The 22,605-nt window shown below is 35.8% G+C and overlaps 2 protein-coding genes across 5 annotated transcripts in view; one reads left to right on the top strand and one right to left on the bottom strand.

The window, feature by feature from the left end:
* The window catches only part of SLF1 (SMC5-SMC6 complex localization factor 1), a 66,255-nt gene extending 45,727 nt beyond the window's left edge, over positions 1 to 20,528 (bottom strand). For 3 of the 4 annotated variants that reach the window (XM_060146161.1, XM_060146163.1, XM_060146164.1), the window contains exons 1-5: positions 15,233 to 15,352; positions 12,116 to 12,229; positions 11,872 to 11,947; positions 10,277 to 10,517; positions 4,790 to 4,952 (exon numbers count right to left, since the gene is read on the bottom strand). In XM_060146161.1, coding sequence (XP_060002144.1) covers positions 4,790 to 4,952; positions 10,277 to 10,517; positions 11,872 to 11,947; positions 12,116 to 12,229 — 594 coding nt within the window. In that variant the 5' untranslated portion in view covers positions 15,233 to 15,352. Of the gene's footprint in view, positions 1 to 4,789; positions 4,953 to 10,276; positions 10,518 to 11,871; positions 11,948 to 12,115; positions 12,230 to 15,232; positions 15,353 to 20,476 lie in introns of those variants that run through there. The other variant, XM_060146162.1, reaches the window with a different exon arrangement.
* Positions 20,529 to 20,661: 133 nt separating this feature from the next.
* KIAA0825 (KIAA0825 ortholog) overlaps positions 20,662 to 22,605 on the top strand; it is a 214,442-nt gene continuing 212,498 nt past the window's right edge. Inside the window, exon 1 of the mRNA XM_060143272.1 lies at positions 20,662 to 20,745. The gene's annotated coding sequence lies outside the window, so the exon portion shown is untranslated. The remainder of the gene's footprint in view (positions 20,746 to 22,605) is intronic.

Genomic DNA, 22,605 nt, shown 5'->3' with positions numbered 1-22,605 from the left:
AATCAAAGAAAGTATTACTCTGAATGTACAATTTCCATTAAGGACAACTTTAATGGGGATAAACTGAGTTTCTGGCTTCAAATTTTACATGGTTGACAAAGAGGATAAATCCTCAGGCTTCGATCATCAAGAAATGTCTAAAATACAGGATGAATTAATCCCATATAGTTTCCAGTTACACAGAATACATACGCAAAAGAACATACCATTATCATTAGCAACTAGGGAAGAACATACTGTTTTCTAATTCTGACTATTAAGATGCTATATACTGATCTGTGAATTAGAATGTATGATTCAAGTACCCTATTTAAATAATTAAAAATCACAACGTGATAAACGATGACATTTGGAAAATTTTTAAAAATAATCTATTTTTATAGCACTAGACAAATGATCAACATGTAATTGTCTCCAAGCCACACTCTCTCCAACCAGCTACTCTTATGAAAGATATGGACATTATTTTTCTGTAAATATTCATTACTTATTCCTTATTTTATAAAATTTTAGTGCCAACAATACACTAGGCATTGTGTTAGGTGTTTGTCTCCTATATGATCTAGGAAAAGAGCACCATGTCTAATCTCCCTTGTATAGTATAATGCTATGTTACAAACAGATGACCAAAAGCCTATTAATTCAGTAAATTATTCTATTACCTAAGATAGGGCAGCACAGTGTGGAAATGATAGTTGCCCTGGCTTCTGATTCACATATTTGACTTTGTTTTCTGTCTTAAAATAGGTATGGATATGCTTTGGTCTCAGGTCTTATTCCTTGATTCAGCCATGGCATTTGCCACACAACTTGAATGAATTCACAAGACTGGATGGAGAGCCAGAGAGATAAAGTAATTAGAACAAGCATCTTTTGAGTACTCTACATGGTTCTTTTTTTTGGAGGGGCCACACTGCGTGGCTTGTGGGATCTTAGTTCCCCAACCAGGGATTGAACCCGGGCCCCCTGTAGTGGAAGCGCCAAGTCCTAACCATTGGACCACTAGGGAATTCCCAGAGTGTTCTACATGGTTCTTAACTAGACTGACTACTAGCATATGGTAATCTCTACAGCATTAAGTATTTTTAACTACCCAGAAAGAGACCTTCCTATTATCAAGGAAACCTAATAATACTCAAAATGAGAAAAGTAAAGGGAGACTCGAGGAGAGCAGCCTTTAAAGTTTTTGAGTGCTTGGTCTTCAATTTTTGGTCTGACATATGATAGCTGTGAGATCATGGGAAAATTATTAAATTCAATTATATGCCATTTCACTAACTGTAAAATGAGGCCATAGTGCATACCACACAGGAACATAAAGTTTAAAATAAGATTAAGTGTGTAAAATGCTTAGCATCGTGCCTGGCACACAGTAATCACTCAATAAATAATGGCTTAGGGCTTCCCTGGTGGCACAGTGGTTGAGAGTCCGCCTGCCGATGCAGGGGACACGGGTTTGTGCCCCGGGCCGGGAAGATCCCACATGCCGTGGAGCGTCTGGGTCCGTGAGCCATGGCCGCTGAGCCTGCGCGTCTGGAGCCTGTGCTGCGCAAAGGGAGGGGCCACAACAGTGAGAGGCCCGCATACCGCAAAAAAAAAAAAAAAAAAAAAAATAATGGCTTAGAGTAACAGTTGTATAACAACCAAAGTAAGGTAGGTATTACCTTCTACATGCAAAGAAAGATATTCGGTCACAGAATAAATGACTTCCCTATGGTTAAAGAAGTAATAAGTTACAAATCTAGGTCAACAATTAGTTGATCTGGAACAAAAAGTGTATGTTTTTGCAATTACTAATATATTTCCATAAGACTTTTCTGTGGATCATTTTATTTTATTTCTTGGACAGATAATCAAAAGAAGTTTTGAGTATTCCTAAGTATTCTCGCCTTTTTGTGACATCTTCCTTGGGCCAAACAATTTAGATACATTAGTCACTTGCTCTTCTGTATTTCTATACCTTGCACAATACATACTAAATTGTAATTAACAGTTTCCACATTCTGTTTATGCCACATTTTGTTTTTGAAGTCTGGCAGGTGGTCTTATTCATTTTCTATAGTGCATAGCATAATGACTGGTACAGCAAAAGTCTTCAGCAAGTATCTATAAACCTGAACTAAATAATTCCTGATTCTGTTACTAAGTGGCTTTCCAAAAAGTTAAGTAGGTTAAACACAACTATTTTTTAAACAATTGCTCAATTGTTACTTTTGACTCAGTCATTTTATATGGCAACTCTTCTTAAAGGACACTTCAGAATCCATCTAATGAGGAATGTATTATATTCTATGCCAAAGAGGTAGAAGAAAAGCAAGACATCAAAATGAAGTTAACTATCTTATCCTCAGAAGGGATCACAAAATGCCTCATTTGGAATGAATGGTTATGAACTAACTCTTAGCTGTCTAATCTAGAGCTTACAAAACAATGTATTCTAAAAACAAATATAAGTTAGAGATTGTCTATTATTTTTGCTTGATATACTAATGCCCTCTAGTACTTCAGAAGCTGAATCTGATTGTGTCAGATTACTGCAAAATACGATTATGGAGAAAGCATAATACATATTACATTTTGTTCATTTCTTTCCATAGAGAAAGGGAAATTCAGATACTTTTTCTAATTTAGTTAAGAATGGTTTTCATTCTGTTGAGAGTTAATACTACCTTTAAACTGTTCAGTTAGGTAGATCAGATAGGATGCTTTAGGCTGCAAATAATAGAAAACCAATTCAAACTAACGTAAACAACATGGAAATCGTTACCTCACAGAATGGCAATATGGTCCATTGCTAAGTCAGGTTTCAGGGTTGATTAATCCAGCAACTCAAGTATCTCTACAAGAGTCTACATTCTGTCTCTACACTTTGCTGTCTACAAGATTGGTTTCAACCTAAGGCTACTTCTCCTCATGGTCAAAGAATGGCTGCCAGTAGTAATTACGGTTTCGTTTCATTTTTCCATGTTTACATTTAGCAGATGCCAGGCTGCCAGAGGCTCTTTTCAGAATGAGAAAGAAACTTCCCAGAAGCTCTTACATACCTCTCTTCATGTCCCATGAATCAAAACTGGTTGACATGCCCATTCCTAGACCAATCACTGTCAAGGACAATGAGATTATCCATAGTCCAAGCAGATCCATCCTCTGAACTAAGGTCAAATTTCCAATCCACACTGCCGCTACTCAGTAGGGAAAGGTAATTATACAATGGTATATTACATCTACTCTTGGAATACTCAAGGTTGTTCATAATTTCTCTATTAATCTAACAAATATAAAATGAGAACTCATGTGCTAGGCTTTATGCAAGATGATTCAGATATAACTATGGAAAAGACAGACATCATCCTTGATGACACAGTGCTTTTGGTTTAGGTGGGGAAAAAGACATGAACCAAGTAATCAGCCAATTAATTACAACTGTGATGAGTACTATAAAGCAAAATAGTGATATCAGAACACATTAGAGGTGAACCTAACTATTTTAATAAGGGGCCAGGGAGGCTTCCTTGAAGAGGCAGCATTATAACTGCAAACTGATTAAGCAGGAAGTAGGCAGGCATAGGGAATGAGAGAATAGTAGAAAGGACCTTTTTAGGAAGAGAAAATAGCTTTTCAGAAGACACTGAGGTAGGAAGTAGCCTAGCCTGTTTAAGAAACTGGAAGAAGGCAGTTGTGTTATAGTATAGTGAGCATAGGAAAAAGTAGAGCAGGCTATAGTTGCAAAGGTAGGAGTGACAGGAACCCTGTGCTAACTTAAAGCTGTATTAGAGGTTTACAACTTTATCCTAAGGGCAATGGGAAGCCATTGGACAGTTTTAAGTAGGAGAGAGACAGCATCAGAATTATTTTAGAAAGAGCATTTTAGATGTTACTTCTGGATGAAGCTGAATGGACTAGAGAAAGAAAAGTAAGAGTTACTAGGAAATTAGCAAAAGTAAAGAAGTAGAACAATAGGGAGAATAATAGGAGTTGATTCCAGGAGCACAGGGCAAAGAGGATGAACTCAATATGATGTCAGTACAGAAGAGAAGCAGTTTATTCAAGAAGTATTTGAAATAAAATCAATAGGACTTGGTAATTGACAAGATGTGGGGAATAAAGGAAAGGAAGGTTTCAAGGGTGATTCCCAGGTTTCTAACATAAATTATTAGACAAAAGGTTGTATAGTATCTATCGAGATGGGAAACACTGAAGAAGGTGCTAAGTTTTCCTAGAAGACCAAGGTTCAGTTTTTAGACATACTGCAGGTTCTTTTCCACCTTAAGTGACGCTTCTTAAAAATTCTTCTTTGCTTACCTTTAGAGCAATTCTTCTAGGGTTATTTCCATTCAAACTACTTAAGGAGTGGTATGTGCACCAAGTGAGGAGATGTAGGTGGAGGAAAAGGACAGGAAAATATTTCTAAATTCTTAGAAACAGCTCCCTCTTTTCCAACGGGAAAATACCGAAGAATTCTCATATGATACTATAGCCCACTGCTGTTTTATTTATACTCTGGTTTAAAATGCTTAAAATTATTTTGTAATAAACATCACCAAAGCACTGAAAACAAAAGTAGAGACTTAAAATAAGACAAATTTTAAATTTAATAAGTTCTTTTCAGATTTATCAGAAATACTCTCAAATATTTAATTGAGAGCAACTGTCTTAAAAATGTCATTTTAATTCTAATCGCACTTTCAAAACTCAGAACATAATTTGATTTTTACATTTCACTGTATCAATATTTTATAAAATAAACATTTAAAAATGTTTACTAATTTTTTGTTTGTTTTTTACTTACCTCTAAAAGAAAATCTCCTAGATACTGAATTGGATAAAATGGAGCCTTAAAGTTATCTTTTTCTTGTTCAGCCTTGATTCTCGCATTACTGGCAATCACATGAGTTATTCCACTTGGCGAATTTTTTGGTAAAATAACATTTGCTTTTCCAGCCTCCAAAACTCTAAATGAAAATGTAGAAAGTATATTAAAAAGAAAGTATGGGGCTTCCCTGGTGGCGCAGTGGTTGAGAGTCCGCCTGCCGATGCAGGGGACACGGGTTTGTGCCCCGGTCCAGGAAGATCCCACATGCCGTGGAGCGGCTAGGCCTGTGAGCCAGGGCCGCTGAGCCTGCGCGTCCGGAGCCTGTGCTCCGCAACGGGAGAGGCCACAACAGTGAGAGGCCCACGTACCGCAAACAAACGAACAAACAAAAAGAAAGTATGTTTAGTCAAATTATCTAAATCAATTACTTCCTAGGAATAGGAGCAGATCTTTCTGAAAGGAATTAATTCCTTTGGTCTATTTGAGTGCCACAGAGAATAACTATTGCAATAATTTCCTAAATTTTAAGTTTTTCAGAACAGATGTGTTTGAGAAATCATGCTATTCCCTCTACTTATCTGTTTCTTGATATGGGAAAAGTTTTTAAGAATTAAGAATACTAAGTTTACAAGGGGGGAAAGCAGCAGGGAGTGGGGGTGGTGGTGTGATGAATAAAAAAAAAATAGAACACTAAGTTTATTTCCTAAGGAAAAGTCACCTCTATAAGCCAAAAAAAAAAAAACAATGCAAGAATTCTAAGAAAGTATTTACCTCAGAAGACAACATACCTCCAAGGAAATCATTCTGGACCACAAAAAAACAACTAAACTTGCCAAACTTCTTCTAAAAATTAGCTTTTGAAAAAGTTTAATAACTTTGATCTACATTAAGAAATACATTTTACATTTAGGCTCAGAAGACACACAGACACACAGGCACAAACACACCCAAAAGTTTCATGAAAATTCGTTACTGCAGAGGATTTAGAAAGCCAAGAGAACACTACTACAACCTGACAGTAAGAAAAAAGCCAAATAATCCACAAAATCATAACTTTTCATGAACCTATCAGAGAACTGAGATAATAAGCCAACCAAGAAATTGAATTTCCAAAAGAGTGATAAGCACCTTTGTGAAGAGACTGGATACCCAAACTATTTCACTTTTGCCAGAACACCAGAGAGAAGTAGCCACCATAAATGCAGGCAAGAATCAGGTAAAATCTTAATAAATTTAAAGGCCAAGTGTAGGCAGCATGAAAGTTTAGAATAACTGAGAGTCCCTGACACATGGAAGGGCCCCCCTCAGTTGCAAGCTCTTTGCCACCAGCATCTATTAAGTATTCATGAAAAAGATTAGGGGCAGGTAACAGCAGGAACCCCATTGTTAGCGAAGGTGAGCCAGTGGGGACTGCCTGCCAACAAGAGATAGATGTAAAACCAGGCCCACTTCCCTGGATCCATCTCTCATATAAAGCAAAAGCCTTAAGTTATTTGGGTAAGGTAAGAAAGTCTTCTATTTCAGAACCCAGGAAAAGATGCACTGCTTTTGTTTTAAGAGCAGAAGTAAAACTCATCTGCCTTTGGGAAAGGGGTAGGAAAACTTCCTGCTGTGCAGCCAAAAAAAAAAAAAATGGGATAAAGGATAGAAGCAAAAGCCACCTGTCCCTGGAGAAGGGGCAGGAATGACACTTGGGCCTGGGTTCCTGCACTAATACAAAGCAGAGACCTAATGCTGGGGCAGATGCTAGAAAATCTCTTACCCAAGACCCTGCCCACAATACAAGGGAGAATTTGGCTGCCATGGGAAATTGAGACAGAAGCAATGAATTGGTATATCCCAACCCCAGAGACCAAGAACATGAAGAATGCTTAAGACTAAAGCCTATCCAACAAAACGAAAACACACCAACCCTTACTCCCCAACCTAGAAATGAGTAGGAAGCAAGAGGGGAAGAATATGAAGAGCCCTTCTGTGATGAAGTAGTAAAGGGACTACCGAAAGCTGAGAATGAATAAAGAACACTGATTAAAAAACCTCCAGCATCACAGGCCCCACGCTAAGCACAAGGGAACTGTAAACCACTGCTGGAATAAAATGAAATGATGCGCTGAAGATGAAAATAGCACTAACAAAACCCAAAGCCAGCTCAACAATTGACAAGATTAACTCAACGATCCCATACTAACTGCCTTACAAGTAGGTCCATTTTTGGATATTAACATTATTCACCTCAGCCTCTACTGTTCTTCTATAGGGAATGTCTATGTATGCAAAACAAAACAAAACAAAAACACAAGACATACACAAAAATGGGAAAAAAACCCAACAACCAAACCATTGTCAAGAGATAAAACAATAAAGAGCACAGAGAGATGATCCACATGTTGAAAGTTTAAAAAAGTGACTTTAAAATAACTTGTGAATGACATGTTAAAAGATATAATAGAATAGGTGGACAATCTGCACGAACATATGGGAAATTCAGAAGATAGTACAATCAAAAAGGTAGAATTAAGATACTATATCAAAGAAGAATTTCTTTGATAGGCTTATCAATAGACTGCACAAAACTGAGGAAGAAATCATTGAACCTGATAAGTCAATAGTAAGTATCCAACTGAAACACACACACACACACACACACACACACGAAGGGAAAAAAAAACAGAACAGAGAAAGCAAATACTGTGGAACGGAATCAAATGGTCTAAAATATGGGTAATGGATCTACAGAAGAAGAACACAATAGAATATTGGGCTGGCCAAAAAGTTCATTCGGGTTTTTTCCATAAGATCTCATGGAAATAGAATCAGTAAATAGAATCAGCAATTATTAAAAATGGATAATACACTACAATGAAGTAGAATTTCTCTCAGGAATACAAGTTTGGTTTAACATTTAAGAATTGATCAAAATAATTTACCATATTAACAGAATAAAGGAGAAAAGCCAATTATCTCAATAGGTGCAGACAAAAACTTTCAGAGCTGATATATTTATAATAGTATCCCCTTTTTCCATAAGGTATTATGGAAAGACCCGAACGAACTTTTTGGCCAATTCAATATTTACAAGATAATGGCCAAGAATTTCACAAAATTAAAAAAGATAAAAACTCCCGTTTCCCTAAAAAGCTAAGAGAACTCCAAGCAAGTAACATAAATAATAAACAATAAACAAAATGCACACACATATATGTGGATACATAATCAAATCACCAAAAACCAAGAGTTGTGTTGCTTTTTCAATTTTAATTTCCAACTGCATCACTAGCATATAAAAACACAATTTTTATTTAGTCACTTATTATCCTGTGATCTTGATTAAAGTTATTAATTAGTTCTAATAGCTTTTTTTAGTAAATTATTTGGTATATGAACACGTCTTTTGGAAATAAAACCAAGTATTCTTATTTCTTTATTTCCAACTCTATGCCTCTTATTTATTTTCTTTGCCTTATTGCACTGGCTAGTACCTCTGGTAAAATCCTGAATATTAATGGTCAGAGGGGGCATTCTTGTCTTGTTCCCAATTATGATGGAAAAAAAAATGCATGATATTGTTTAGATTTTTTCATAGATGTCATTTATCAGGTTGAGGATACAAAAATTCTCAACAAAATATTTATAAATAGAATCAGCAATTATTAAAAATGGACAATACACTACAGTGAAGTGGAATTTCTCTCAGGAATACAAGTTTCATTTAACATTTAAGAATTGATCAAAATAATTTACCATATTAACAGACTAAAGGAGAAAAATCAATTAATGGATATAAAAATATCCATTATAATAGCATCCCCAAAAATATCCATTATAATAGCATCCCAAAATATGAAGTACATAGAATTAAATTTAACAAAATATGTGCAAGGTTTATACAACAAAAACTATATTAATGACAGAAATTAAAGAAGCCCTGAAGAGAAACAGAGTCTACTGATAGGATGACTCAATATTAAGATCTCAATTCTTCCCAATTTGATCTACAGATTCAACACAATTTCAATAAAAATCCCAGCTTGTTTTTTTGTAGAAGTTGACAAGCTGATTCTAAAATGCATACGGAAATATAAAGGATCCAGAATCACCAAAACAATTTTGAAAAAGACAAAGTTGGAAGACTCACAAGACCTTATTTCAAGACTCACTATAATACTATAGTAACCAAAACAGTGTATTCTTGGTGTAAAGTAGATATAGATATCAATGGAACAGTAAGAAGTTCAGAAATAGACCACACAAATATGGTCACCTCATTTTTGGACAATAGTTCCAAAGTAATTACAGAACAATTGGAACTCTCATACATTGTTAGTGGGAATGTAAAATGGTACAACAAGTTGGAAAACAGTTTGGCATTTTCTCATAATGTTAAATGTACAACTGCCATCTGAGCAAGCAATTTCACTCCTGGATATTTACCCAAGAGAAATAAAAACACATCTACGTGAAGACTCGTACTCAAATGTTCATAGCCACTTCATTCATATTAGCAAAACCAAATCAAAACCAAAAAAACCCCATACGTCCATCCATGGGTGAATAAACAGACTGTGATATATACATAGAGTGGAATACTACTCAGTAACAAAAAGAAAGGAACTGCTGATACACACAACAACATGGATGAATCTCAAAAATAACAAGGCAGGCAAATGAAGCTACATCAAAGGAGTATATACAGTATGATCCCATTTATATGAACCTCTAAAAAAGACAAATCTAATGTACAGTGACAAAAAAGAAATTAGTGGTTGTTTGGTTTGGTGGTGCAGAATTAAATGTACAAAAACACAAGGGAATATTTTAGGATGATGTAAATGTTACAAATCTTGATTGTAGTATGGGTAACATGGATGCATAAATTTGTCCAAACTCATCAAAACGTACACTTAAAATCTGTGCATTTTATGGTCTATAAATTACACTTCGGTAAAGGTAACAAAAAGCCCTTAGACCATGCTCTCCCGGCAAAAAGAGTCACAGCAGTCTAAGAATACACTTTACCCAATAAGAAGTCTTCTTAAAATATGGTGTAAAAGATAAAAAGAAATGAAATTATGATGGAAACAGTATGAACCATGAAGACTACACCACATAAACCTAGAAAAAAGCCTTTGTTTAACGTAATACTTCACTTACAAAAAACTGTAAGTGCTTCACAACTGAAAACAAATATCTTCCAATTTAAAATAAAGATTTTACTTGAGTTTGCAAAGAAATAACATGTAAAGTGAAACAGAGACCCTGAGAATAATGCAATACTTATAAAACAGATTTTGTTCCATCAGACACATACGCTTAGAAGTGCAGAATGGCTTAACTAGGAGATCAAAGAGTAAATCATCAAGGCTCATTTGGAATAAATGAATAATTGCAAAGAAATACAAAAAGATATTTAAGCAAACCAAAATTGTTTTCACATTCACTGCTTTAGCTTCTATGAAATCTCACCTTACAAGAGAATCACTTCGTTTATCAGCTCTAACAAGGAGGACAACTTTCCATCTATGGAAGGCTCCTGGAGCACCAGTGCGTTTCAGTTCTTCACGCCATCTTTTAGGTGCAGACTGCATTTGAGGTGAATAATGGGAGTCTTTTTCAATTTTATATCCCCATTCGTAAGTTGTTTCATCAAGCCATTTGCCACTTTTGGCACTATGAATTATGTAGTCCTTAGTTAGTACCCACTTTCCTAGAAAGCAAATGAACTGTCAGTCACAGAAGAATTTTGGTTCTGACAAATGGTAAACAATAAAGACCAAATATCAAATAAAATTTGGCCTTTTTCAACACCTTTTTCTACATTGCCAATGTTATCTTTGAACTATGTTTTCCTAAATTTTTTGATAGTGAAAGGCTTACAACATCACTGAACATTGTATGTAAACTTTCCCATAATAAATAATTTTAATTCTAACTGTTACTAAGTAAAATATAAACCAAAGGATTAATAAAATGTGGTACTACTTAAATTATGACTACTATTATTATTCACCATTTTGAGTGAGGTTTATATTCTTCCTGCTATACCAAAAACTTTTCCAATAATGTTTACAGCATTGTTACACTATATAAAACAAATTAACTGAGTTAGAGAATTTTCTAGGATATGTAACAACATTCTGATCTGGGCATCAATGATCTTTTTAAACAGCAGGGAAAATATATGTTTTCATTTGTGTAGGTAATAATGAATACAAATTTTTTTTTATGGTAAGTTATTCTAAAAAATGGTAAACTCACCTGAGTTAAATACTGCAAAAAAAAAAAAAGTAAAACAAGTGGACTAATGATATGCCAAATCAATCACAGGAGAGAAAAGTATATGAAAAACATCAATAGTGACAAAGGCAGAAGACACTAAGCCCTAAGTTAGGTTTATCGAATTTAAAATCTTAGAAAAATAAAATAGAATGATTGCTTCATAGCATGGATGGCAGGGGAAACAGGAGCAAGAGAGCAAAAACAGTAACTCTTCCAATGATAGATCAAAGAAAAGAAACTTGACTGCAAATCGCTGAGGCTTCAACAAAAGATTTTTTTGGGGGGGGGCGGCATTTTGTGCCAAACCTTTTTATTAAAATATTTTTTCTTAGATGAAGCACTTACTAGGTGAAGTAAATATTTCTGCCCCTTTAATACGTTTTTCAAGTGTTACAAAGTTCTATTCAGAAAATCAAAGCAAAAATATTATATCAAACAAATATCTTCAGGGACTTCCCTGGGGGCGCAGTGGATACGACTCCGCACTCCCAATGCAGGGCGCCCAGGTTCGATCCCTGGTCAGGGAACTAGATCCCACATGCGTGCTGCAACTAAGAGTTCACATGCCACAACTAAGGAGTCCTGGAGCTGCAACTAAAGGAGCCTTGGAGCCGCAACTAAGACTGGGTGCAACCAAATAAATAAACAAGTATTTTCAGAAAAATATAAGAACCACATTTACGTTTGATATAATAAACACACTATCTTCCCAGAGATTAAGGTACTTTTTCTTCACCATGAAGATTTTTTTTTCAAAGGCGAGAGGAAGGTAGTTAACTTACCTGCTGCACAAGCTGCTAAAAACTTCTCACTCTTACACAGGCGTTCAGCTATTAGATGTGTACAATTTTTGTATTTCTGGAAGGAAAAATCCACATGAAAAAATGTTACTTCGGAAGATTTCCTTTTTAAGGTATTTTTTCTATTCTTGCAATATCAAGGGTGCATTTTATCATTCTTAGGCCAACATTTTAATTGCAGTTATTCTTCAACTATATCTTGAACTTTTTAAGTTACTGTACTCACCTCACTCTTGATAAAAGTGCAATCTAGTTTTAAAAGCAATTTGCCTAGAGCTTCTTTTTCTTCCATCTTAAATCCTGTCATCTGGATAATATGCTTTGGGGCACCATCTTCCATCTAACATATACACATAAAGAAGACAACATATGTTAAAGATAGTATTCATAGGGTTGACATTATTTTTTATTAACTACGAATACTAAAAATAAAAACTAAAACTACTTAATATATAAGGCTTAATTGTAAATACCAATGTTCAAACTGCCTATGTGCAATAGAAATTAGTTTTAAAAGCGATCTCAAAATGTGGCTGTATATAAAGTGAGATTTGTTTTCTGGTCTGAACAATGAAAGCTTGCATTACTACATTACTTGCCACTAAAACACAATGATGAATGTAACTCTTCAGAAAAAGACTGATACTTATAAAATTTTAGCATAATATTAGCTTCATTTTAAAAGTATTGTTTTTGCTAAGAGCGTTGGAAACAAGGACACTTGTGGACAATGACACCCTCAGATCTCATACTAACTTTTAAAAGTGTCTGTGGACAGATATTGAAGAATATTTATAAATCAATGGAGAACTTGATAAACTTATGGTACCACAGCACTTACAACAAATAATTTAGTATAGTAGGTATATACTAAGTTATTCCCAATCTACATTTCTTAACTGTGCTATATATATGTTAATTTCATCACCTACAAAGTAGACTGAAAAAATCACGTGGGTTTCAAATATATTTTGATAGGGACATTAACCTATATTTCAATGGAGTTCACAAAGCACTTTGTATTTGAGGTGGTACATTTATTGGCCAACAAAAGGAAAATTCACAGCATTTCTAATTAGAATACAGCTTTTTTTGTTTTTGTTTACATGAGGTTAGAACTTCAGACCTAGATCATCTTGGAGAAAATCTAGTTTCTCATTAAAGATGAGGAAAGCAGTGAGGAGAGAAATCAGGGTAATTTTTTCATTTCTCTAACAACTGTCACCATTAGCTCTGGATTAGTATTCACTTAATGCCACAGGCTGAGCAACAGCAGTTGGCTTCTTTCAAAACAATTAAAAGTAAACTTCAAAAATTATAACAAAAACTATTACCAGGACTTGTAATAGACAACTGGTGAAATTAAAAATGTTCTTTATAGGAACTCTATTTTCAAAGGCTGCATATACATGTTATATATATATTTATATTAAATACCTATAAACTATATACACATATGTAGTTATTTAAAGGTTGAGATTCATTTTAGAGTAGAAGTTGAAAGAAAGTCTCACTATAAACAATTTAAAGCATTACTCAGGGTTAAGAGTGAAACTTCTGCTAGGGTAATAGCACTCCTGGTTTCTCTCTCTACCCTGCATCACTCCTTGCTTTACGAGGAGAAGCTACTTGAGAGAACTAACTGAATATGCTTTGCCAGACACATCTGCATATTTACAAAGATGGTTCATATTAATGCACGTGGACATGGCATAAGGAGCTGCCAGTAATAGTACTGCACTGCCTGGGTGGGTAAATCAATTCAGAAGTTATGTAATAAGAAACACACTGGAGTTGCATATCAAATCCACCTCCTCTAAACCAATTTTTATTCAGTAAGAAGGGTGATCTTTTGATCTCAACCTATCTTTTATATTTCTGTTGGCTCCAAAGGAGGGAAAGGGATATTACGTATTAACCCCTAAAAAACCCAAAATTCAAGATACAGAACATAAAGAAAGTGTCTTTAGGGATAGGGCTCTTTGGGATTTCCCTGGTGGCACAGTGGTTAAGAATCCACCTGCCAACGCAGAGGACTCGGGTTCGATCCCTGGTCCAGGAAGATCCCACATACTGCAGAGCAACTAAGCCCGTGCGCCACAACTACTGAGTCTGCGCGCTTAGAGTCCGTGCTCTGCCAACGAGAAGCCACCGCAATGAGAAGCCCGTGCACCGCAACGAAGAGTAGTCCCTGCTCACCGCAACTAGAGAAAGCCTGCGCGCAGCAACGAAGACCCAACGCAGCAAAAATAAAATTAAAAAAAAAAAAGATAAGGCTCTTTGATGAAACAATTTCTATAAGTTTGGCCAGTACAAAATTATAAGGTGTACACAGTAGGGCTTGGTGTCTTATGAAATAATCAAACATGTAAAATACTATCATCAGTAATTAAAATGTAAGTAGCTTCTTGCATAAGGAACTCTACTGTATTAATCATCCAAATTTTCAAACCACTTACATGGGTTAAATAACATAGCTCGAGTGATAATATCCATTAATATAAAATAGTAATATATAAAAAATTTACGAAAATGTCCTCTGTTACTAGAAATAATAATGAATTAGTCTGATGCAGAACACATATTAACACACATACAATAAAGCCACATGGGAATTATAAGGCATATAACCAAAACTAGGCAGAAACACTGCTATCACTAATTCTAGGGAATGACAAAGACCTTAAGCAAATTTCCTTTAGAAAGTAACAGGTCCTTTCAGAAACACTAGACTAGTGAAATTCAACATATCTGTGAATACCACCTTGATATTCTACTGGAAAAGGCAATCTAATTGTTTTTATAGTTCTTGAAAGCTATTTTTAGCAGAGGAATATAAGTGTTTTAACTGTATACATTTTGCCTACTATTATACTTGTATTTTATTTATGTATTTAAGAGTTTGAAAAACAATTTAGTAGGTATTTCAAGAAATGCTGCCAAAGAAGGGAAGTCTGAGTAGCCTTAAAAACCTAAAATCTTGCCCATCTGGCTATTTTAAAATGCTGACATACAGAAACTACTGTTAAGTAATAAGAATACACAGAAAGCAACGAAAAAATCACTGTAATGCTACCACTCAAAAAGTCTTATTTAATAAGACAATAAAATTGTCTTAAATTTTATTTTTCTACTTCCTGAGAACTAAATATGTTATACAGAACTATAAGGAAAAAAAAAATCTACTACACTATGTTCCTCATTTAGATCAAGTTAGTAACAGCTATTTCACAATCTGAATGTTTATTATTAACAAGGTGCCATTTTAACATATTTTGGTGTGATGCATAAATTACTAAATAACTTGGACTTATTTGAGTCGTGTATAATGCAAAGTTTTCACCTTAAATCATACTGTCTTTATGATGGAGTAATTATAGCCACTTTACATATTTAACAGCATTTTTTGTGAAAGCAAGAGTCCTCAGTAAAATGAAAACAGGACCAATGGTGCTTAATGGTAGAAATCAGGAAAGCCTTTTTAACAGCAACTTCTTTCCTTTGAAAAACAAGTAAAAAATGAAACTGATATTAAACAAGCAAAGTGGAAAGGCCAGTAAGAAATACAAGTGAAAAAGCTGGTCTTCCTGATTCAAACAGTGTGAAAATATGAGTGTTAAAAAAACTTAGAATACATAACATTAAGAAGTTTATCAGAAAAACTGGGCTATTAGCTAAACTTCCACAGAATTGTGAATCCCAGTGATGGTACACAATAACTAGCACAGCTTTTTTAAAGAACAAATTCCATTAACCTAATCTAATACATTCCTATAATAAAATGATCTACTTGAAGTAACAGAATTTACAATACATTTATCAATGCTTTTTAATACCACATCACATGACAAACTAATAACCACAGATCTAATTCATAGTTACATGGGAAAATAGTTCTATGTCTATATAACAGAATAGACATAGACAAATATAGATAAAGATAGATTTATACTTATAAAATTAGTGGTTTAATGGCTCTTCCTATGACCCTGCAGGAGTAAGAAAACAATAAACAATAGCCTGATATACCAGTGAACCCAAAGAAAGTACTATACAACATTAGTGCAATACCTATCAATGACTCAGACAACTCAAAGTCAAGTTTTGTGCTGGTAATAGGTTCTGGGATATGGAAGATGAAAAGCTAACTGCTAGAAGTCTTGCAGCTCAAGAAATAAAGTAAATAAACTGCAATATAATTGTATGAGTAGTATTTCTAGAAATTAGATATTTTTCTAGAAAATATAGGAGGTGATCCTTGAAGTAGTCACACAGAAGATACTATCCTAACACAATTGGAAAAGAAAACAAACAAAAACATTTATTTTTAACAGACATTTTATCTTTACTGTCAAAAAGTTAAAAAATACACAAGATTCTTAGTTACAAGGAAATGCTCTCATAATAATTTTTAAAAATTTTGTAGTAAATTAAAAAACAATCTACTTACCTTGAATCATATAATACACACAACTAAGGAGATAATGATTGTGAACAGAGCTGGCATTTATGTAGAACAAGCAACTGTCTCTGTGGTGTGGACTTTCCCAAAATATCTCCCACATGGGCCTATCCCTGATGCCTGAGATTCTTCTGCAGTTGGTGCCAGTTAGAAATGCAAATAAACCTATAGCAGTCATCATCATAATTAAGAACATTTTATTACATACTAGCTTTTAGGTCTATGAATTCTTTATAATATGATACGTAGCTAGAACACCTTTCAGGAATATAACACATAGCTAAAATATGTTAAGAGAACTCAGAGAAACAGAGGCAGTAATAGAGATATGAATAGAAAGGTCTGGTATGGAAAAGAGGATGAAAGAGCAGGGTGTAACAGTTGGGTGAAAGGGAAAGTGCTGCAAAAGAGGTGCGAGATGCTTATAGAGGTCTGGGACAGAAAAATAAGGATAAACCTTTCCTACTTCGCATTATAATTTCTTTTATGATCAGACACAGGTTATTATAGAACTTTGAGAATATAATGCATCTTATAAATTGTATGCTGCTAACTAAGATAAATAAGGGATTTATTTTAAAAAGTTTTATTTATATATTTGCATTTAAGAACTAAAAACTTCCCCCAAAATAACTTTTACCAATTTGTACTTTAATTTTAATTAACACAGGATATAAAATTTGAAAAATACCACCATCGTTAACATTTGGGAATGGGGGAGGGGTCTGTCTTGAAGGTTTTATGTTTGTGTGTGAAAAAATATTAAAAAACAAAATTTAGATTATATAGTTCTGTATCTTAATTTTTATGTAAAATCACATCATGGTCTTTTTCCACACTACTGAGTATCTCATGGTTTTTAAGGCAACAGGTTGAAAACTAGTGGTTTCTTAATGTTTGTTACTCTAGTGAACTATTCTGATTTTAAACCTACTTCTACTTTGATTTTAAACCTACTAAGGAAAATCATTAAAACTTCCCGCTTCTGGAAAGGACATACCAATCCTTAAATTCAATCAATATTGCTGCTTTGAATTTAAGAGTTTAAAAGATTTTTATGATTTCTCTTATCTAAAGCATTGAACTGGGAAGTAAATAATGTTAAATGTGTTGGCTCTCTGTTTAACCAATACTACAAAAGGAACACACAAATCACACTACTCATACCGTGTGAGTAAAATCCTGTTTGGCTCTGAATGCTATAACGTCAAGTGGAGTTTAGGAATTCTGCATCCTCTTGGCCTAGGAGCCAAATTAGGCCTTTGGCTTAATATAATTCAGCTGGGCTTTGGAAATTTTTTTTTTAAAGACATAGTATCTGTTTCCTGTCCCATCCTTCAAAGATCAGAGATATGTATGCATGTGTTTTTGTGCGTATATATATATAAATTATTTGACTAAGGTCACCAATGGTGAGACTTCAGGGATTTCTTACTTCAATGGCATTATTTCGGAAAGCAGCAGTCATAATTAGTCTCTTTGATGACTGACTTAGCAGTGGAGGGAGGAAGTGGAGAAGTAGCACCAAAATGAGTACGGTGGGGAAGAAATGAAAGGCTAAGAGGACTTAGAGAGAGGTCCAATCTATCTGGTACTGTACAAGGCACAGGCTGCACTGGAGATGCTAGTTTTAGGGATAAAGGGGCCTTAAGAGAAGCAAGATGAATGAGAGAGATGTTTAGGGATAAAAAAAAAGAAAGGACAGAACATGTTGGTTAGCCATGGGGGATGAAAGTCAAACCTGCTTTAGTATCCTAGGAACTTTGTACTACTTAGTAGTAGCATAAGGTCTGAGATTGACCAAGCAGGATTTTGTGGCCTATATACTGCGTATATGCTCATTTCCTTCTTGAAAATGTAAGTGCTATTTGCCGTTCTTATACAGATGAGAACAATGGGGGATCTGAGAGATTAAGAAACTAGCTCAAGGGTACAAAGTTAGTAAATGGTGAAACCAAGATTCAAAATCTAAGTCTGTTTCTGCACAAACGGTATGTCCTTTCTACAATACACTTTGACTTTAATTTCAGAATTTAGTTGAATACTTTTAACCAAATTTTAATTTTACAAACAATCTACTTTCAAATAATAAAAGAGAAACATACATCATATGAAAAGGAATCTACTGTGAGGGTGGGGTGACATTTAGATAGCAATATTACTGAAAATATTTAAGCATAATTACAAATTAATTTCAGAAAAATAACACTGTCTAAAATCTCAAAGCATTTCTAGGAACAATCTAAAGAGGGCTGTATTTTCTTATGAAAAAGTTTATTATTTTCCTCTCAAAGTGGATTTGGTATTAATGACTCAGACTAATTCATATGGGCTTTTCTTCTTCTCCATCAATAATAACAAAACAGTTTTTTATTTCAAAGTAATTCTGATATCAAGAAAGTAAGAACTATGTGAATTTAAAAGTTTCAGGGATATTTTACTTTTAAGCAGTAAGATGTCTTTAGAAAGAAATAGAATATTACTTTTAATTGACTCTCCTTAAATTTGCTAATAGGAAATAGGTGAAATAAAATGTACTATGTACTATTTTAGTTATTATTTTTGAGAAAGAGGGTGCTTCACTTTGTTTTTTCAGAGCCTATATGGAATTATTGATTTTATTTTTTAAATGTTTTGCTTAAACAGTGAAAAGATTATCTCAGAGGGAAATACTGTCTAGATAATAAAGTTATACTATTGGTTTTCTTAAAAACAATGTTTTTGGACATTAGTGTAAATTGTGGATACCTATTATGAAATCTTAAGCATTTTGAATTTTATGAAAAAACCCACCTTTGACCACTTTTTCAAAGACTGTTTAACATGACTTATGCTTTCTGCTTTAGAGAAGAAAATATTAAATCATATAATCGAACATAAGTCAATAAGGTAAAAGAAAATCTGTACTTAGAAAACAGATCTAATAGGAGCACATTTGCATTACTGAAGCCTAATTGTCTTCACAATAAAAATTTATACATTCAAGTATTTAAACATTCTAGTACATTTAACTTAACACTCTGAGTTAACTTAGACATAATCAAATTAACTCCCTTATAAAAATCCACCTAAACACCAATACTGGTTAGTCAAACTTGCCTAAAATGGGAACATCTTGCACATCAATAGGTACTTCTGAGAAATGAGGCATAAGGTAATAACAAACCCAAAAGTTTACAAGGCGCAGTCTGTCACACGTACACTGGAAATTCGGTTTAAATGTTCATTCCTAATGCCTCGACGGAAATTTTTTTTTGGTATAGGATATTCATCAGTCAAAAATAGCTTGACGCTTCCAAAATCAAGCTCCGTCCAAGTTCTGGGTCAAATCCTGATATAGAGTACTCAAAGCAGATCACGTTTTTGTCAATATTCAATCAGAGGTTTTGGGAGCAGAAGAAATCTCAGGATAACCACTTTGTCTTATTCCCTGCCTTCCAACAGCTAATATCATAATCCCCAGGAACACAGCACCCCTCCCCACTCCCGCTCCCTTTAGGGAAACGTGTGTGTGTGTGTGTGTGTGTGTGTGTGTGTGTGTGTGTGTGTGTGTGTGTGTGTGTGTGCGCGTTTCAAGGCCTACAGTAGCTGCAGAGATGTTCATTACCATTTGGATATGTTTAGAATTCTACTAGGGAGAAATGAATGATAGCATTTTCCTCTTCACAGGAAGGTGGGCCTGGGGGATTCCCACCACCTGCACTGACGCTAAGTTATGGAAAGCAGCCAAGAATCTGGGACTCAGGGAGAGGCGTCCCAGTCGGTTCTATGGAAACGAGAGACGCGAGTGGCCTAGCGCCTTCCTGGCAGGAGACCGAGCTGCGGAGCTGCGCAAACAGGAGGCGAGGGAAGCGGCTCAGCCCTGCACTGCAGAGGCGCTCGGGGCCGTCCCCGCCGCGGCACGGGCGGAGCGCGGCGGGGTCTGCGGCTGCAGCCCATCGACGCGCGCGCCGAGCGCGGCGGGTCGGGCGAGTGCGAACCAACGACGGCTGCGGAAAGCGTCAGAGGTAAGCACCGCCACCGCTCTACCCGGCCCCTTCCCAGCCTCATAGCTGGGAGCTGCAGAAACTTTGGGGGCACGGAGGACACAGGGTACACTGTGTCTTCCGAGCTGAGGCCCTTTACCTTCCTGGTTGGAGTTTCTGGGCTGCTTCCTTCGGGCGGCGCCGGTGACAGGCAAGAAGACTGCCGCAGCACTTGCTACTTCACTAATCCGGGCTCTGGGAAATAATTTCCCGCCGCGCGCTCCGCGGCCCCGGAAGCTATTGTGCCATTTCCGGGTGGTTGTCAGTGACGCTTTCGAGCCGTCGTCAGGGTCGTCTGAGCGGGTTCAGGGCTTCCTTATGGCTGGCGCGCTAGGCTCCTGATAGTTCTGCGCTGAAGGTGGGAGACTGGTGAGTGATTTTTCTGGGTTGCCTCCTGGGCCTGGTATTTCCGTCCGCCCGAGGCTCCGTGTAGCATCTTATCCGGACCGAGTAATTAGCGGGAAAGGGTTGAACCAGAACCAGGAGTCCCCATCCAGCCCCGTGGCGCTTGACCCTGTGTGCTGCGGGAAAAGGCCTTGAGATTCCGACTTACGGTCTTCTCCACTCGCAGTATCTATCTCCAACTTGGAGCTCTACCTCGGGTCCCCAAGTGCCCCTGCGCAAGGCCAAAGACACCTCTACCGCGACTCGGTTTAGTACAGTCTCTCTACCAATGATCAAGGAGTGTCCACACTCTCCCATTGGCAGGGTTTAGTCACCCTCGATTTTCGAGAGCTGCTTTACCATCCTTTTCCTGAGCACTGTTTCCATTATCCTGGGGTGCAATGCCTGGGAGACAGGCAGTCGGCTGAAGTGCGCACCTTTTATATTTTGGAAGTGGGATGAGGGGGGGTCGTTCCTGATTTAGAACTCAACGATACCGCCGCCGTTTGAATTGGGTGAGAATGGTCTTTGTTTTCCTGGCTGCTATGAGCTAATGAGATAGGAGAGCAAGCTTAAAATTTCACGCATGGGTTTTAGATACACATGTTACCTTTTGGAAAGGAGTGGTCAGGAATAGATGTGCTTTCAGAAAGGAGTGCCTCTGCACTGTTCCAGGCTTCCTCGATAATGAAAGATTCAGGAGAATTTTAGATGAAGGTCTGAGTTAGAATAGCTTTAAAGAGAAATTGCTTACGATGAAGAGGTAATGTGAGGGAAGGTGCTCATTCCGTTGAAGATTTTAAAAATGTGATGTAGAGAACCTCTTTTTGGTGAATTCTCTTTCTTGAGTAATGCAGTTTTTTCAGGTAAGTTTTCACTCACCACCTTATATTTAAATAATCACCTGTTCCATAAGAGGCAGCTGCTTGATTTTTTTTTCCCCCTTCAAAACAGCCAGTTCCACAAAGAGTTCTAGGGATAACTCTACCATAAAGAAAAATGCATTATTCAATTCAAGGACCTTAATGCATCAAGCAAATGCCTTGTTACCTTTTGAGAGTAACAAACACACTAATCTCCTTGTTGATTAACAATTCAAACTTTTATAATCTCATTTGGTCCCAATTTTGCCATTCTTATTAAATCTTGTAGTTTTTCCTTATTTCCCCAGTTGCAAGGATTATAAATATTGATAATTTAAGGGAGGTTATATGTTTCTATACAGCAACTAGTTTTTAGATAAGCAGTGTTGTTTTGTTTTTAAATCAATGCTCTTGACTCGTGATCTCTTTTTAAATTAATATAGCCAACCACGAATACTAACCACAAATAGCTACTGTCTGCCAGCTATTATCTTATTTAAACTTACTATAGTTCTACAAGAAAAATCGTATTATCCCTATTTTGCAAACATTTTATACCGAGACTCAGATGTTCTTACAAATTACACAATTAAATGGTAATTGAGATTTGAACCCAGTCTACCTGACTCCAAACTTGGGCTCTTTTTACTGTGCTCTATACTTCCTTTCATAAATAACAAAATCATTCTTTTCACTCTCAGGTAAAATTGGATAGTATATCACATTCCAAAATCAAATGGATAGCAAAACTTGAGTATAAAGAGATTTAAGGAATTTGTTAAGGAATTAATTCCTTAATGTGTTAAGGATTAAGGAATGTGTTAGGGATTTAAGGAATCACCATAAGGTAATTTTGACATATGAATAATCCAAATTCTTTTCTGTATTGATCCTTAGCCAGTTTTATCATCCTAACTCAAACAAATACAAGCAATCTAGAGACCATCAGTATATTAGTGACTCCAAAACCCGAGTATCAGCT

This window comes from Lagenorhynchus albirostris, chromosome 3, assembly GCF_949774975.1.
Source record: "Lagenorhynchus albirostris chromosome 3, mLagAlb1.1, whole genome shotgun sequence".
NCBI lineage: Eukaryota > Metazoa > Chordata > Mammalia > Artiodactyla > Delphinidae > Lagenorhynchus > Lagenorhynchus albirostris.
This window is presented reverse-complemented; position numbering and strand designations above follow the sequence as displayed.